At 37.4% G+C, this 17123-nt stretch overlaps 2 protein-coding genes across 3 annotated transcripts in view; both read right to left on the bottom strand.

The window, feature by feature from the left end:
- Positions 1 to 609, bottom strand: part of LOC107679442 (histone H3.3) — a 1380-nt gene extending 771 nt beyond the window's left edge. Inside the window, exons 1-2 of the mRNA XM_016474987.1 lie at positions 425 to 609; positions 200 to 353 (exon numbers count right to left, since the gene is read on the bottom strand). Of these exons, the coding sequence (XP_016330473.1) occupies positions 200 to 353; positions 425 to 552 (282 nt within the window). The 5' untranslated portion in view covers positions 553 to 609. The remainder of the gene's footprint in view (positions 1 to 199; positions 354 to 424) is intronic.
- Positions 610 to 6889: 6280 nt separating this feature from the next.
- Positions 6890 to 16377, bottom strand: LOC107679443 (WD repeat-containing protein 20-like). Of its 2 annotated transcripts, XM_016474988.1 has the most exons (5): positions 16044 to 16377; positions 14328 to 14510; positions 11857 to 12814; positions 11456 to 11817; positions 6890 to 7746 (listed from the first exon to the last, which is right to left on the bottom strand). In XM_016474988.1, exons 1-5 carry the CDS (start codon positions 16362 to 16364, stop codon positions 7687 to 7689), a joined length of 1884 nt encoding a protein of 627 aa, XP_016330474.1. In that variant the 5' UTR covers positions 16365 to 16377; the 3' UTR covers positions 6890 to 7686. The 2 variants fall into 2 exon arrangements, 1 of the variants encoding a protein (XP_016330474.1); XR_001633059.1 differs by lacking the exons at positions 11456 to 11817; positions 11857 to 12814; positions 14328 to 14510; positions 16044 to 16377 and adding an exon at positions 9743 to 9893 and having other exon boundaries at positions 7676 to 7746.
- Positions 16378 to 17123: the final 746 nt, after the last annotated feature.

Genomic DNA, 17123 nt, shown 5'->3' with positions numbered 1-17123 from the left:
ATGCTGAAAATACAGCTGCGCATCACAGAAATACATTACAGTTTAACAGATATTCACATAGAAAACAGATGTTTTACATTATAATAATATTTCACTGTTTTTACTGTATTTAGTCCACTGTAATAACCTCGAGCAGAAAGGCAGTCGCAGGATCAAATACACAGTGGTTTTCTGGAGAAGTGTAACGGCCGTGTCTGACCTGCAGCGCTCCGATGGCGGCGCTCTGGAAGCGCAGGTCGGTCTTGAAGTCCTGAGCGATCTCACGCACCAGACGCTGGAAGGGAAGCTTGCGGATCAGCAGCTCGGTGGACTTCTGGTAGCGGCGGATCTCACGCAGAGCCACGGTCCCGGGCCTACAGACACACACAGAGCCGTCAGCGCTCGTCCCGCGGCTCCAGACCAAACACGACTCGCGGCTCAGTACCTGTAGCGATGCGGCTTCTTGACTCCTCCAGTAGAGGGCGCACTCTTACGAGCCGCTTTAGTCGCCAGCTGCTTACGAGGAGCTTTTCCTCCGGTGGATTTACGGGCGGTCTGCTTCGTACGGGCCATTCTGACACACGATCACCTCAAACACAACACACACAATATTACACACACGCACAGAAAATACATGAATATATATTACCTACTTACTTGCGGATCAGCAGCTCGGTGGACTTCTGGTAGCGGCGGATCTCACGCAGAGCCACGGTCCCGGGCCTACAGACACACACAGAGCCGTCAGCGCTCGTCCCGCGGCTCCAGACCAAACACGACTCGCGGCTCAGTACCTGTAGCGATGCGGCTTCTTGACTCCTCCAGTAGAGGGCGCACTCTTACGAGCCGCTTTAGTCGCCAGCTGCTTACGAGGAGCTTTTCCTCCGGTGGATTTACGGGCGGTCTGCTTCGTACGGGCCATTCTGACACACGATCACCTCAAACACAGCACACACAACATTACACACACGCACAGAAAATACATGAATATATATTACCTACTTAGTTTAAAATAATCAAAATGATTTAAGTAAATAAATAAATAAACAAAAACAACATATGATTAAAAAAACTATGTAAATAAAATGCATTTCATTAAAATAAGTACATTGTATAAATAAATGTGATTTAAATAAATGAATACATGATCAAAGCAAATCGATTAACATATTTTAAAATCACCATTTAAATAATTTACCTATTTTAATAATTTTTTAATTAGTTACAGATTTAAATTATTTTAACCAATTTATTTTTGTTTCAATTAATTTATATATATTATTCATTTTAATCAAATTTATTTGTATAGGTAATCAGTTTTATCACACTTTTTCCTCTAAACTTTCCAAGGACCAGTTTGAAAACCCCTGCTTCATAAAAAAAAAAAAATCTAATAATATAATCATGTCATACTGAAATAATCAAAAAAGTATAGTCCGTGGTAGAAACTGTAATTGACGATTATATTTAAGACGCTTTAGGATTGAGTTCGAGCTTGAAAACAACAGGAAGTTTAACACGTCAATCATGCCTCAAAAACCAGCCTCTTTATAATCATATATTCATGAGCCGACCAATCGGAGGACAGGAAACAGACCAGACGGTCGGCGTAAGCCCCGCCCCTCATCTGTGAACATCATGGCGCCTGTTGGACTCGGACAGAAAACTGAGCGAGAAAACAGACGAACTAACGATAAAACTTCGACAATTTCACTGCGAATCACTCCACTGTTCTCACCAGTTACACTCGGACAACAAAGAAAACACTCTAGGCATGCGATATCGGACGTGTAAAGCAGGAACGGAGGCGTTTATGGTGTTTTTCGGCGTTTGTGAAATATCCGTTTATTTTGGATGGATTTTGCAGCTCGCGCGGATGAAGCGCCTCAGGATTTCACCGATATAAACACAAACCCGTTCAAACCGACACGAATTTACACAAAACACGACATTTTTCTGGCTGCCTAAAATAACAATTAAATAACACATTTATATTTCCTCTGCCTTGACGCTCTTACCTTAGTAGTAGTTGTGTTTAAAGAGTGTTTGGAGTTGAGCTTCAGTGTTATTTACCGTCTCTCGCGCACAATGGCAGCGGAAGTGCGCCAATCAGCGGCTCCCACAATGCACCGCGCGGCAGCCTGCATGATCCTCAGTTATACTGTGAAAATAACTATATAAAATAAATACGTCTAACATATTATTTGGAAAATATGTAGTTTCTACTACAATACATGTTTTATTCCACACACTATAGCACTGTATTGTTAGATATAGTAATTTATTCTTTATTTTTTATTATTATAATTATTATATAATATAAATATTATAATTTTTATTTATTCATTTAATCAATGCTATTTTATTTAAATTGATTTTAAATCAAATATTAATTTATTTGTATTCAAATTTATTTTAATAAATTTTTACCTAGTTTTATTATATAATTGTTTTCATATTAATATGGTAAAAATAATTATAATTTAATCTTATTTAATTGTATTTTAATTTATTTTATTCACTTTTTAAATTAAATAATTTTATCTACTTTTACACTTATTTAAATCACTTTATTTATTGTAATCAAATTGTAATATTAACATACACTTTCATTGCTTATTTATTGTAGTTTCATTTAAATACTTTTTAAATTGTAGCATTATTTACTTATTTATTTCTTTATTTTAACCATTTTTATTTTAATCAAATTTGTATATTCATGCACATTTTATAATGTATGTCAATTGTGCGTTTAGTTTCATTATTTATTTTTACATTTTTAACACTTTCTCTAAACTTTTCCTCTGACCGTAATAGCAGTGTGTGAGGACAATCCCAGAAGATATGCATATTCATTTCAGCTTGCATCTATCCCTATAAAATACTATAGTAATTTATAGTAAATACTAGTGTTTTTGAGCCATACTAGGCTATAGTACTGTATATATTATAGTATTTACAACACTTTGTTAATGAATGCTATAGTGAATTGATAAACTGTAATAAATACTGTAGTATACTTCAGTTTTTACTACAGTAAACTGTCGTGTATTGTAGTATAACATACCCTATAGTTGTAGATAACTTAGTACAGTATTGGGTAATTTGTTTATATTACTATAGTTGTTATATTACCACAGCAACTATAGAATTACCACAACAAATTAATATGGTTCAAAAACACTGTAGTATAAATTAGCCAGAAACTCCAGAGACAGAGCTGATTACATGTAATCTGGATTATGTCATCAAAATTGCTAACACTTTATTTTAAGGTGTCCTTGTTACATGTTACATGTACTTGCTATTATAATAACAATTAATTATGCATAATTACATGCAAGTAACCCTAAGCCAAACCCTAACCATATTATGACTGATTATGACTGTTTAAAAGTTATAAGCAAAAAACATGCAGTTTTGGTATCTCACGACCCATAGGTTATGGGAGGAGAGTATTAAAATTAATCATGCAACTCAATTTACTAACATTTGTGCTCATTAAATTACTGGTAATTGCGCCATTTTTTTACTATTTTGCGCCTGTGACATAAGTAGATCACCAGCACCTGATGAGCATCACTGCGTATTTGCGATCTCTGCTAATTTGCACTGCGCTTGGTATATTGCGTTGGTCGATATGTAAATGAGATGATGCGTCTGTGTTCTTTAATTTGGGCATTGTCAGTGAATCACCTGCATAAATTTCCACGCCCATCTGCGTTGTTTTGGAAATGCGCTCTCACGCTAATTTGCCCTATTTAGTAAATCTGTCCCCAAGACACCAAGATTATGATTCTGACTAACTGTTCAAAGGTTATTAGCCAAAATAGCCATTTTTGGTATCTCCTGACCCGTAGGTGGCGCTGTTCCCAACTTTGGCATGGACCCTCAGATCATGGTGTTGATGAAGTGTACCAAGTTCTGTGTCGATTGATCAAAGTTTGCCTGAGATACGGCCTCTGAACCAATTTTGCGTCAACCTCGTTAAGCTGCACAAATATTCCTGTTGATTAATCAGAGTGAATAAAGATAACTTCTTAAAGTTTTCTGAAATGTTTAAATACGCAACTAAGGCATTGTCTAATTAAATATGCACTAATCTGCATACATTTCCAGAACAGAATGGGTTAAGCCAGGTTCAAAATTCTTATTTGATTTTGTTGTCATATTAGAATGAAAGCTTTTTACTGAAGGGATTTCGGATTTCTCTTTTTATCACTCCATAAATCACAAAATACTGTCAACAGACAGAAAAAAAAAACACATTTTCACGTTTTTAGGAGTTAAATGTTGTATAAATCAGTGTGAATTATATATGAACAAACCCTTCAGTAAATAAATTCAGAATATAGTTGGTTTTGATTGCTTCTATTGTCCTCATTTGTAAGTCTCTTTGGATAAAAGTGTCTGCTAAATGCCTAAATATAAATCCACACCACTCCAGTCCATCAGTTAACATCTGGAGAAGACAAAAGCTGAAACAAATCCAGCATTAAGACATTTTTAACTCAAATACCATAGAGTTCATAATCCATAATAACGCTTCCTCCAGTGAAAAAGTGTTCTGGTGTGAATCAGGAGAGAAATCTGCACAGATCAAGCAGCGTTTAAACAGCTCTAAACTAATATGTGGCTGGATTTTGATGTGAGAGACAACAGCAGATGCACTTTTTCACTGGAGGAAGCGTTATTATGGATTATAGACTCTATGGTATTTGAGTTAAAAAGGTCTTAATGCTGGATGTGTTTCAGCTTTTGTCTTCTCCAGATGTTAACTGATGGACTGGAGTGCTGTGGATTACTTGTGGATTATTGTGATGTTTTTATCAGCTGTTTGGACTCTCATTCTGACGGCACCCATTCACTGCAGAGCATCCATTGCTGAGACACTGATGCAATGCTACATTTCTACAAATCTGATGAAGAAACAAACTCATCCTAATCTCAGATGATCTGAGAGTGAGCACATTTTAATTTTTGAGTGAACAATTCCTTTAAATTTGTTCACTGGTATAAGTGATTACAAATAAAAATGCGATGCATGAGTATTTGATGTTTTAATAATAGATTCCCATATACAAACTTGATATTGTGATATTGTTGGCCACATCACCAGATTCGGGCATATAACGTGTGATAAATGAAAACACATGCAGTGGAAGATAATCGATTTGAAATAAGACAAAACGTCCTTCAGAACTGAATGCATTTGCAAATTGCAAAGAAAAGTAACAAAAAAAATCCCCTAATGGATGGAAGCAGTAGTTTAAAAAGTGCACAATAAAAATACACAAAACGTTCCAACATCCACTAATTGGTCCATTTGCATTTCCCCAGTTAACAGCAAAGGCAATTACGATGCTACAGCCGTACAAAACATAAATCCCAAAATATCTGAGATTAAAAAAAAATAAACAACACTTATAGTTACAAAAAGACATAAAAAATGAGAACCAAGTGTTAAGCATACATACCGTCAGGGCTAAAACACTGTTTTTATCAAGTAGTGTTCTGTAATTCAGTGGGAATGATCGTATATGAGTTCATTAGCTTGGCCTTTGTCGAAAATACACGCAAAGTTCTGCCTCTAGGAGAAGAAACGTCCATGTCAGGATCACTAAAGAAGCCCAATTTACCACATTTAAACCAGTGCAATGACCCCAAAGACTAATTTATGTAATGTTATTCCTCGCAGACTTCTAGAAAGATTCAATATCCTCAAATCCTTATCACAGACTTCTCTAACAATTTTAATGCTTTCCCAGTTGGTTTGAGTATTTAGATGCTTTAAATAGGAGCTTGTGAGAAAATAATCCATCCTTAAGGTGTTCATTTACTGTCAGGATCACAAAAGAAACATTAGCAAATCTTGCTTGAGAAACTGGTTTTGGTGGCAATTTGAAATGTATGACTGACAGTATATGTGATATCCAATGATTCTGTTTTCCTCTCTACAGGAACGTTTGTTAATGCAGGTTTGCACTGATCTGAATCAAACTGATTGACAGACGTCACTAGAAATAATACGACAGTCCTTTTGAGAAGTCTGCATGACAAAACCCTAAAAACACACTTCACACTGGCTCTCGGTGATCCCGACTTCTTGAAAATGGTCCCTCCAACGAGCTAAAATCAACCTGTAAATGTGCAAAATTTTGCAAGAGGCATAGCAGGTGTAAGGAATAGCGCCTACTCCATGCTACAATAGTTAAATGTGTTGCTCAAATGACAGAGAAGTTTCTTCCTTCCGTTACACCTGAAGCTTATTTCCATCACAGAATAAATTTTTTTTAAAAGGTTATTGCAACTATTTATCTCAGAATTTACTTTTTTGTAATCCTGAGGTTACATGTTTAAAGTTTTTACTTTATTCAGAATTCTGATTTTATATCTCGCAACTCTTTTTTTTTTGTTGGAATTCTGAGTTTATATCTTGCAATTGTAACTTTTTTACGTTATTCTGAGTTTATATCTCGCAATTTTACCTTTTTTTTCGGAATTCTGAGTTTATATCTCAAAATTGTAACTTTTTTCGCAATTCTGAGTTAATGCAATTTAAACTTTTTTTTTTCGCAATTCTGAGTTTATATCTCAGAATTGTAACTTTTTTTCAGAATTCTGAGTTTATATCTCGCAATTTTAACTTTTTCAGAATTCTGATTTTATATCTCGCAACTTTGACTTTTTTTTCGCAATTCTGAGTTCATATCTCGCAATTTTGACTTTTTTTTCGCAATTCTGAGTTCATATCTTACAATTCTGACTTTATCACGATTTCAAATTCAGTTTTTTGTTTCCTCCACAGAATATTTGTTTATATGTCACAATTCTGTTTTTTTTAGTTTATATATTGCATTTTTCTCATAATTGTGAGAAAATAGTCTAAATTGTGAGATAAAAAGCTGCAATAGCCATTTTTATTTTTTATTCCGTGGCAGAAATGGGCTTCCACTGTCACAGTCTTGCATTCAACAAGGCAAATTTTAAGAGATCCACTTCTAGTTTGGACTAGCTCTAAACAGTCACGTGAGAATGGCACAAACGTCCGTTTTCATTCAGCGGTGACGTTGTTTGCTTAGCAAAAACTTAGTAAATATATAAAATCTCACTTTCACGGTTCATATACCTTGCCTACCATTTGACACTATTTCTAGACGACACTAACCTCACCTCTCTAGTAATCTATGAAGCGGAAAACTCGAGTCTAGCGGTCGAACAAATGCACGTAACTCTCAGTTCAGGCCCGATGCCAAAGCAAAGGATGCACTTTCTCAGCCAGATCGCCACTTATGAAGCACTAGCACACTAGAACAAGAACTCGTTAATCCACATTCAATGCATCTGTCACTATGTACAATATAGGATCTTCATATATTAATTATTTGAGTTCATTATTTCAATACACGTCCTCTGCCGTTATAGAGTAGTCTGAATATGTACAATAGAAGTCTCGATGATCAAATAAATAAATAGGAAATAAAAAGGCCGTGGCTTTTGCAGTGTATGCGGCTAGAGAAGAGGCCAGCAGAAGAGTCTCGTAGTCTGTCTGCAGGAGAGAGCCGTGGTGTGTCGCAGCGGTGCAGCATGGTCCCGGGGTGTGTTTACGTTCATGTGAACTCAAGCGTATGGTTTGGTAAGGATTTAGTGGACGGGTGAATGGTGACGCTGTGATGGACCGGCTCCGGATGCAGACACGGGAATCGGCTATACCACTGTCCCGCTCGGAGAGTTTCCGTTCTGTGCTGACAGCGGCTGAGACGGGTGCTAGTGGAAACACAGACAAGAAACAGCACAAGCTAAAATGTGAGCAGTGATGAAGTGACTTTTGGCAGCATCCAGCATATTTGCTACATCTGAAAATGACTGGCCAAACAAAACAAAAATAATAATTAATAAATAAACAAATATGTATATAAACTAAAGCAATAAGCCCCAAGTAGCTTTGGTTTACAGTGAATTTATAACAGCTAAGGAGTGTTGTTAAAACCCCCTTAGCTGTTATAAATTCACTGTAAACCACGGCTTCACGGGGCTTATTGCTTTTATAAAATGGTTATTCCATATACGTAGTAAGGTTTCACAAAATAAAACAGAGCAAATAAAGTGTAATGATATTAATAAAAACAGTATTCTTCCACCAAACAATGTAGCTCCTCAGAAACAGTTGTGGTTGCAACAAAGTAAACAAAGGTGTATGTTTGTAGAGTAATTTACAACAGCTTCGAACGCGGCTCAGCCAATCAGAATCAAGGACCGGAACTATCCGTTTTATAATAATAAATAAACACACATACTGTATATACACATATACATATACAGGTGCATCTGAAAAAATTAGAATATCGTGAAAAAGCTCTTTTTTTTTGGTAACATTTCAAAAACTGAAACTTTAATATATTCTAGAATCATTACATGTAAAGTAAAACATTTCAAACGTTTTTTATTTTATTTTTAATTTTGATGATTAGAGCTTACAGCTCATGAAAGTCAAAAATCCAGTATCTCAAAATATTAGAATATTTATATTTGAGTTTCATTAAATGACCCATACAGTATAAATTCCGGGTATCTCTTGTTCTTTGAAACCACAATAATGGGGAAGACTGCTGACTTGGCAATGGTCCAGAAGACGATCATCGACACCCTCCACAAAGAGGGTAAGTCACAGAAGCTTATTACTGAAAGAGCAGCTGTTCACAGAGTGCTGTATCAAAGCATATTAAACGCAAAGTTGACTGGAAGAAAGAAAGTGGGTAGGAAAAGGAGCACCAGCAACAGGGATGACAGCAAGCTTGAGAATACTGTCAAGCAAAGCAGATTCAAACACTTGGGAGAGAGCTTCACAAGGAGTGCACTGAAGCTGGAGTCAGTGCATCAAGAGTCACCACACTCAGACGCTCAGCTTTTTCACGATATTCTAATTTTTTGAGATGCACCTGTATAATCAACAGATTTAAAGGTTTAATTGAATACTTTTTCATTTTTAACAGTCAATGAAATAATCAAATTAAAAACAATGGAGAAATATGAATTAAATCTAAACCTGTTCAGTTCTGTATCTTTGTCTTTTTGTCCGATTTTTTTAAACACCGCTTCAAATCAAGGTGTGTAATGTTGCAATTCAAAAAAATATATTTTATTTAAAATATAAGTTGTAAATGAAGATTTTTTCCAGAAAATACTACTTCAGTCTTTCTACATAAAAATGTAACATTTAATTCAATGCGTTACAATGCGTATTTATGCATGTTTTGCAATAAATGTAAAATATATTGTTTCGATAAACATGATCAACATCTATAAATCAGTACTTATATATTTCTCCATTGTTTTTAATTTTATTATTTCAGTGGCTGTTAAAAATAATAACTACTAAAAAACATTTAGTAAACACTAAAGAAAACACTATTTCAGTATTTTTTACTTCAAAATTTCACATTTAATGCAATGTGTTACTTGCCGTTTGTTCGTAATTATTTGCAAAATTTACTAGCAATTTCTGAGTGAAAATTGTTTTAAAGTAAATTGCACACCACTTGATTTTTTTAAATTCTTTAAACAATTTTAAGTGTAGCTTGTTGGTTTAATCCACCATGGCTTATAACTTTTTAAAAATCCAAATGGGAAAAATTGAAAGGAAAAATACTTCTGTAATCAAGACCACTGAAAAGTTGTACAGGTTTATTTTGACATGCATTTAGCGCATTGCAATGAACCTTGCACGCAAATCCGAATGCTTTGTGTTTAAATCTCGACTCACCACTTTCCCGGGTCTGGCCCAAGTGCAGATGAGTCCTTCCTGACACGCCGTGATGATGCAGTCGTTCATGAAGACGAGCACGGTGAGCCGCTCGTGTGCGATTTTCTTGCACACCAGCGGCTCCAGCAGCGGCACCTCGTTCATACGCGGACACAGCGTTAATTTACAACAGCTTCGAACGCGGCTCAGCCAATCAGAATCAAGGACCGGAACTATCCGTTTTATAATAATAAATAAACACACATACTGTATATACACATATACATATACAGGTGCATCTGAAAAAATTAGAATATCGTGAAAAAGCTCTTTTTTTTTGGTAACATTTCAAAAACTGAAACTTTAATATATTCTAGAATCATTACATGTAAAGTAAAACATTTCAAACGTTTTTTATTTTATTTTTAATTTTGATGATTAGAGCTTACAGCTCATGAAAGTCAAAAATCCAGTATCTCAAAATATTAGAATATTTATATTTGAGTTTCATTAAATGACCCATACAGTATAAATTCCGGGTATCTCTTGTTCTTTGAAACCACAATAATGGGGAAGACTGCTGACTTGGCAATGGTCCAGAAGACGATCATCGACACCCTCCACAAAGAGGGTAAGTCACAGAAGCTTATTACTGAAAGAGCAGCTGTTCACAGAGTGCTGTATCAAAGCATATTAAACGCAAAGTTGACTGGAAGAAAGAAAGTGGGTAGGAAAAGGAGCACCAGCAACAGGGATGACAGCAAGCTTGAGAATACTGTCAAGCAAAGCAGATTCAAACACTTGGGAGAGAGCTTCACAAGGAGTGCACTGAAGCTGGAGTCAGTGCATCAAGAGTCACCACACTCAGACGCTCAGCTTTTTCACGATATTCTAATTTTTTGAGATGCACCTGTATAATCAACAGATTTAAAGGTTTAATTGAATACTTTTTCATTTTTAACAGTCAATGAAATAATCAAATTAAAAACAATGGAGAAATATGAATTAAATCTAAACCTGTTCAGTTCTGTATCTTTGTCTTTTTGTCCGATTTTTTTAAACACCGCTTCAAATCAAGGTGTGTAATGTTGCAATTCAAAAAAATATATTTTATTTAAAATATAAGTTGTAAATGAAGATTTTTTCCAGAAAATACTACTTCAGTCTTTCTACATAAAAATGTAACATTTAATTCAATGCGTTACAATGCGTATTTATGCATGTTTTGCAATAAATGTAAAATATATTGTTTCGATAAACATGATCAACATCTATAAATCAGTACTTATATATTTCTCCATTGTTTTTAATTTTATTATTTCAGTGGCTGTTAAAAATAATAACTACTAAAAAACATTTAGTAAACACTAAAGAAAACACTATTTCAGTATTTTTTACTTCAAAATTTCACATTTAATGCAATGTGTTACTTGCCGTTTGTTCGTAATTATTTGCAAAATTTACTAGCAATTTCTGAGTGAAAATTGTTTTAAAGTAAATTGCACACCACTTGATTTTTTTAAATTCTTTAAACAATTTTAAGTGTAGCTTGTTGGTTTAATCCACCATGGCTTATAACTTTTTAAAAATCCAAATGGGAAAAATTGAAAGGAAAAATACTTCTGTAATCAAGACCACTGAAAAGTTGTACAGGTTTATTTTGACATGCATTTAGCGCATTGCAATGAACCTTGCACGCAAATCCGAATGCTTTGTGTTTAAATCTCGACTCACCACTTTCCCGGGTCTGGCCCAAGTGCAGATGAGTCCTTCCTGACACGCCGTGATGATGCAGTCGTTCATGAAGACGAGCACGGTGAGCCGCTCGTGTGCGATTTTCTTGCACACCAGCGGCTCCAGCAGCGGCACCTCGTTCATACGCGGACACAGCGTGGTTCCCAGCACTTTAGCGCCATCTAGCCTGTTGCTGCGTGGCACCACGTTAATCTTATCGTTGCTTTTGCTGATGTTCCCGAGGCTGTGATAGCGCTTGTGCTCCTTTTCCCCTCCCACCCCGGATTTGTCCGTCTTGCGCTCTTGTAGAGAAAGCGTTGCGAAGCGTCCGATGCTAAACGGCACGATTCCTCCTCCTCCTCCTCCTCCTCCTCCTCCTCCGCCTCCTCCGCCTCCTCCGCCGCTCGTAACGCTGCTCTCCGTCGTCCCCTGGCTTTTGGAGGTGTTTGCGACGGCGGGATGCGGAAGGGAATTGGAGCGCGACAGCGAGCGAGGCAAAGGCAGTGGCAACGTCGACGTCTGATGAGGGTTTGAGGGATGATGGTGACCTTCGACTCCGCTGCTTCCGCTCGGGATCGTAGGACCGAAGGTGTTCGTAATCGCGCGGGAGAGCGGAAGCCGCGGATACAGAACGTCGTCCGTCAGATCCCACAAACAGAACTGCGTGTCTTGCCCAACTGATCCGAAGCGGTATGACACGGACAAAGCTCCGCCTTTGGAGCTGTGCCGCGAAAGTCGCGAGAGCGTGCTGCTGGTTCGCACGCGGCCGAATTGCAGCGCCCCCTGCTGGAAATCCTCCTCGCTGCCGCTGAGCTCCATCGGCTCCTCGTCCTCCAGTTTCGTCGTGAACGGGTCGAACGCGACGACGTTGACCCACGACTTGTGGCCGTGTCCGCGCGCGACGACGCGACTCTCTGCGAACGACCAAACGGTCACTAAATCGTCTTCTCCGCCCGTTGCAAGATACTTCCCATCGGGGCTCCAGGAGACGCAGAGAAGCCCGCCGAAGTAGCTCTTCATCACGCCTTGAAGCTCCATCGAGTCGAAGTGAAAAACGCGCAAGCAGCCGTCTTGACCGACGCAGGCTACATGAACGCCATCGGGCGAGAAGGCGAATTCGTTAAGCCCTCCCTCGCCAACCGCCCAGCGGAGCAGCGGGTTACGGGGCGTTTTGGTCTTGCAGGCATAAACTGCGAAGCCCTCGCCTTGACGGAGCAGACAGTACTGCGGCGCGGTGGTGCCACATGGGTGCTCCACGTTATAGAGGTAGAGGTGACCGCTGGCGTGAGACGCGAGGAAAAGGTTCTCCGACTTCGGAAGCCACTTGAGACACGTCACCTTCGATTTATCTATCAGCCTCTGGGGAGAGAATAATAATAATAATAAGTTTTATTTATACAGCGCCAGTGCGCAAGGTCGCTTTACAATGAAGATACAATTAGAAAAGAAGAACATCGGTATAATAAACAAACATGGCAAACATAAGCACTTTTTTAAGTAACTAGTGAAGTATAGCATTACTTTTTAATTTAGAAGGAAATATCTGAGTTACATTTTTTTTAAAGTAATGCCAGTTACTTTGTTTCCATGTATTGACTGACAGCTCTGGTGTTGCCATGGTGACAGAAATCAGGAGTAAGAGCAGAGCATTGTGTGTGAACATGATCTTACTGTAGTTCTAGACTAAATATGAACATGTATTTACTCATCTCACTGCACACAAACACATTCAGTGTTCCTCGAAATCAATAAAAACAGTCAAATGCAAACTCAGAATATTATACAAACCTGCAATATTTAAATATGTTAAATAAGACAAATATCGTTTATGTATTTAATCCCATTTTATGAACCAATGTCTTTGCTACTGACCTTCGATGATCCAATTCAATCATACTAATAAACAGAAATGACACATTTGTGTTTGATTTGTGTTATTGTTGAATAGTGTTGCACTTTCTTCTCCTGCGTCATATTCTTCATGTGATTAGTTTGAGCTGCGCCCTCTACTGTACAGAAGTGAATTTACATTTCCTTCAGCCTGAGGCGCATTCAATTCACTTTTGGTGTGAAAGGGCTTTTATATTTGTAAAAGAAGAACCTTTTATATTAAAAACAAACACGGAAGCCCCGGCCAGATTTAAAAAGTAACGAAACATATTACTTTACATGAAAAGTAACTAAGTAGCATAATTAGTTATTTTTTAGGGAGTAACGCAATATTGAAATGCATTACTTTAAAAAGTAACTTTCCCCAACACTGAGCACAAGTGAAAAACAAAATTTAACACAATGAGAAAACACAACACAAAATAAGAATGGAAACATTGAGAAAACAAAAAGACGTAGGACATAACTTATAAATGATAACATTCAGAGAACAGGTGAGTTTTAAGAAGTGATTTAAATTCAAGAATATTACTGACACAGCGAAGAGATGAAGGGGGAGAGATTCAAAGTTTGGGTGCAGCAACACTGAATGATCTTGAAGATCAACGCTCCTGAACTGTCACAATCATCAGAGATGGAGCAGTCAGAAGTTATTTGTGTAAATGCAATGCAAAACATTGGCTTTTTTTCCCCATCTTATTTTTTTTCTCCATCAGCATGTCCCTTTAGGGGCTCCGTAGAGCACTAGTAATCCAGATTTGGAAATCTGGAAAAGTGTGTATCTGGATCAGGGTGATCCAATCCAATTTTGCTTTGAAAAACCGGCACAGAAGTAAGATGGGTTACCTGATCCTGGATAGCAAAACCAATCATTCTGATCCAGATTGAACTTTTTGAACGACTGGTGATCCGGTTCACTGATCATCTGATACAGATGCTTTCATCAGGTGTGAATGTGCATGAGTCAGGCTCATCTGCTCACCTCCTCGTTGAAGAGCTTGCTGGTCTCCTTCTTGATGGGGTCGAGGTATTGCACCTGTCCTGCGGAGAAGCCCACGATCAGAGCCACGCTGTCAGCCGTGGCCGAATACTGATTAAAGTCATGACAGGTGGGCTGAGTTCCCTTATAGATGCGCTTGTCTATGGGCTTACTGAGATCCACTGCCCCACACACCCACACACTCACACACCTCACTCACCTCACTCACTCACCCACACACACACACAGACACACACACACACACACACACACACACACAAAGAGCAATGTTATTTCTGTCATTAAGATGTTTTTATATTTTCCATTTTCACTTAAATTTGTCTTTTTGTTGTTTTTTTGTCATTTTTATTTATTTTAATTTTCAATAATTTTTATTAAAATTAGTTGTTTTAATGTCTATAAAGTTTTAGATTTTTATTTTAGCATGTAACCATGTAATTGTATGCACATAAAAAGTGACATTGTGGTTTGCATTTTTTTTTAACAAAGAATCTCTCAGTTGTTCAGATTTCACACTAGAGTTTAATATAGTATATAATATTTCCAAAATACAGTGATCTTGTCCTTTCCTATATCTGAATATAAGTTATTATAGTTAACTTCAAACATGCATTGTCATATCTGAAGTTGTTTTATGTAGACAGTGTTTTATTGCACAATGATTTAACAGAGGAAACCATAACCTATATTTACATACATGCAAAAATTGGCTGTACAAGACAAAATTGTAATGCTAAACAAAGCAAAAAACAAAAACAAACAAACAAACACTGGTACACTAGTGTTACATTTGTTTAAAAAGGTATTGCTCTTATACTAAAAATGTATTACCTTTTTTTTGTTATACATGTTTACATATTTCAGTTAAATTAAATGAAAATGAGAGATGTTGCCTTTGCAACTGAAATAAAATAAGTTTAAGTTTTTTTATATTTTATTTCAGTTAACGTTTATTTGATTTATTTTTCATGTAATAAATGTTTTTTTTATTGTTTTATTTGTAGTTAATTCAAATAAACCTAATTCATATATACAGTATGAAAAGATAAGAACATTGTATTATTTTGGAAGTATTTTATATATATTAGCATTTAAATAGCGACTGTCACAAACTCTAGTGTGAAAACGTGTTTGTTAAAATGTGCATTTTTTCCTCTTTTCATGTACATGCAATAAAAAACAGGACAGAGTCTGTGACGAACAAATAACATAAAAGCCAAACACTTAAATCCCATTGGCTCAGAGTGCAGATGAAAAGTCATTCTCTATGGTCACATGGATTTATATTTATGCATTTGGCAAATGCTTTTATCCAAAGTAACTTACACATCATTTAAAGTTTCAGTTGATGCATTTCCCTGGGAATCGAACCCATGACCTTTGCATTACTAATGCTGTGATCTACAGGAAAGCTGTTCTACATTAGCTTTAGAATAATTTTGAAAAAATCACGTAAACATAACGAGTGTCATTATTAGTCACATTTGCACACATATCAACACATAATGACTGCAGACAGATTCATATGGGATTCTCTGGATCTCACGCATACACAGCTAACAGGAAACGTTCTCTAAACGTTATGAACAAACGCAGAAGTAACATTAATGGAACGTTCATGAAGCGCTCAGATCCGCAGTCGATCCGAATCCGTCTGTCATTCAAAACGGATCACGCATCAGATCGAGACGCTCGTACCTTCTTGATGCTCGTGTAGGTGTAGAAGTAAAGTTCCCTGCCGATGTTGAAGCACACTCGCTCCGAATCCTCGCTGGGGTCCTCGGGCTTCAGCTTCACCATCGACACCCGCACCGGCGGCAGGGAGCCCGGAGAGGAGTTGGCGGCCCCGGGCCCCTGCACCAGCCCAATACCGGCGCCGCCGCCCGCCGAGGGGCCCCGCGGCAGCCCGGCCCGCTGCTGAGAGTCCGAGAGGGTGAGCAGCTTGTAGAATCCCTCGCGGGTCCGGAACTGCGATTTAATCTCATTGATATCCTTCAGAGCGCCTCCATCTGCGGCCATCTTCAGTCCACAGGAAGCCGCTCCTCTGACCTGGAAATGATGCGGAAAACTACAGGCAAAATGGGAGCAGCGCGGAGTCCAAGCGGAGCGGCGGGATGAAGAGGAGGAGGAGGAGGAGGAGGATGCTCCAAACACACTGTGATCTCAGCATCAGCATCATCACCTGAAGAACGACTCCCTCAGTCATCACACACCGCACACAGACACATCTATCTAGCTGTGCTCTGAGAATGTTTTACTAGCGTTCCAGTTATATTATGAAAACACAATGAATGTTCTTAGAACGTAAATGTTTTAAAAACGTTTTTCTTCGTTTTGTGAAAGTCAGAGAAAACATTAAGGGAATGTTACATTTGATCACTTTGCTGTGAGAATGTTACTTTTGAATGTTTGCTGAACGCTGAAACAATTGTTACATTTAAAAAACATTAGACAAATGTTCAGTGTGGAACTAACGTATTAATGTTACTGAAAGAACGAAGATCTATCTATCCATCTATCTATCTGTCTGTCTATCTATCTATCTATCTATCTATCTATCTATCTATCTATCTATCTATCTATCTATCTATCTATCTATCTATCTATCTATCTATCTATCTATCTATCTATCTATCTATCTATCTATCTATCTATCTATCTATCTATCTATCTATCTATCTATCTATCTATCTATCTATCTATCTATCTATCTATCTATCTATCTATCTATCTATCTATCTATCTATCTATCTATCTATCTATCTATCTATCTATCTA

Source organism: Sinocyclocheilus anshuiensis, unplaced genomic scaffold (genome assembly GCF_001515605.1).
Source record: "Sinocyclocheilus anshuiensis isolate Anshui unplaced genomic scaffold, SAMN03320099.WGS_v1.1 scaffold1101, whole genome shotgun sequence".
NCBI lineage: Eukaryota > Metazoa > Chordata > Actinopteri > Cypriniformes > Cyprinidae > Sinocyclocheilus > Sinocyclocheilus anshuiensis.
This window is presented reverse-complemented; position numbering and strand designations above follow the sequence as displayed.

What these genes read in the sequence shown, in the direction of transcription:
- LOC107679443 (XM_016474988.1), bottom strand. Translation starts at nt 16,364, where the DNA reads ATGGCCGCAGATGGAGGCGCTCTGAAGGATATCAATGAGATTAAATCG. An exon ending in CCTACACGAGCATCAAGAAG is followed by an intron (nt 14,511 to 16,043) that starts GTACGAGCGTCT and finishes TGGGTGTGTGGG; the next exon opens with GCAGTGGATCTCAGTAAGCC. An exon ending in GGAGAGCAGCGTTACGAGCG is followed by an intron (nt 11,818 to 11,856) that starts GCGGAGGAGGCG and finishes GAGGAGGAGGAG; the next exon opens with GAGGAGGAGGAGGAATCGTG.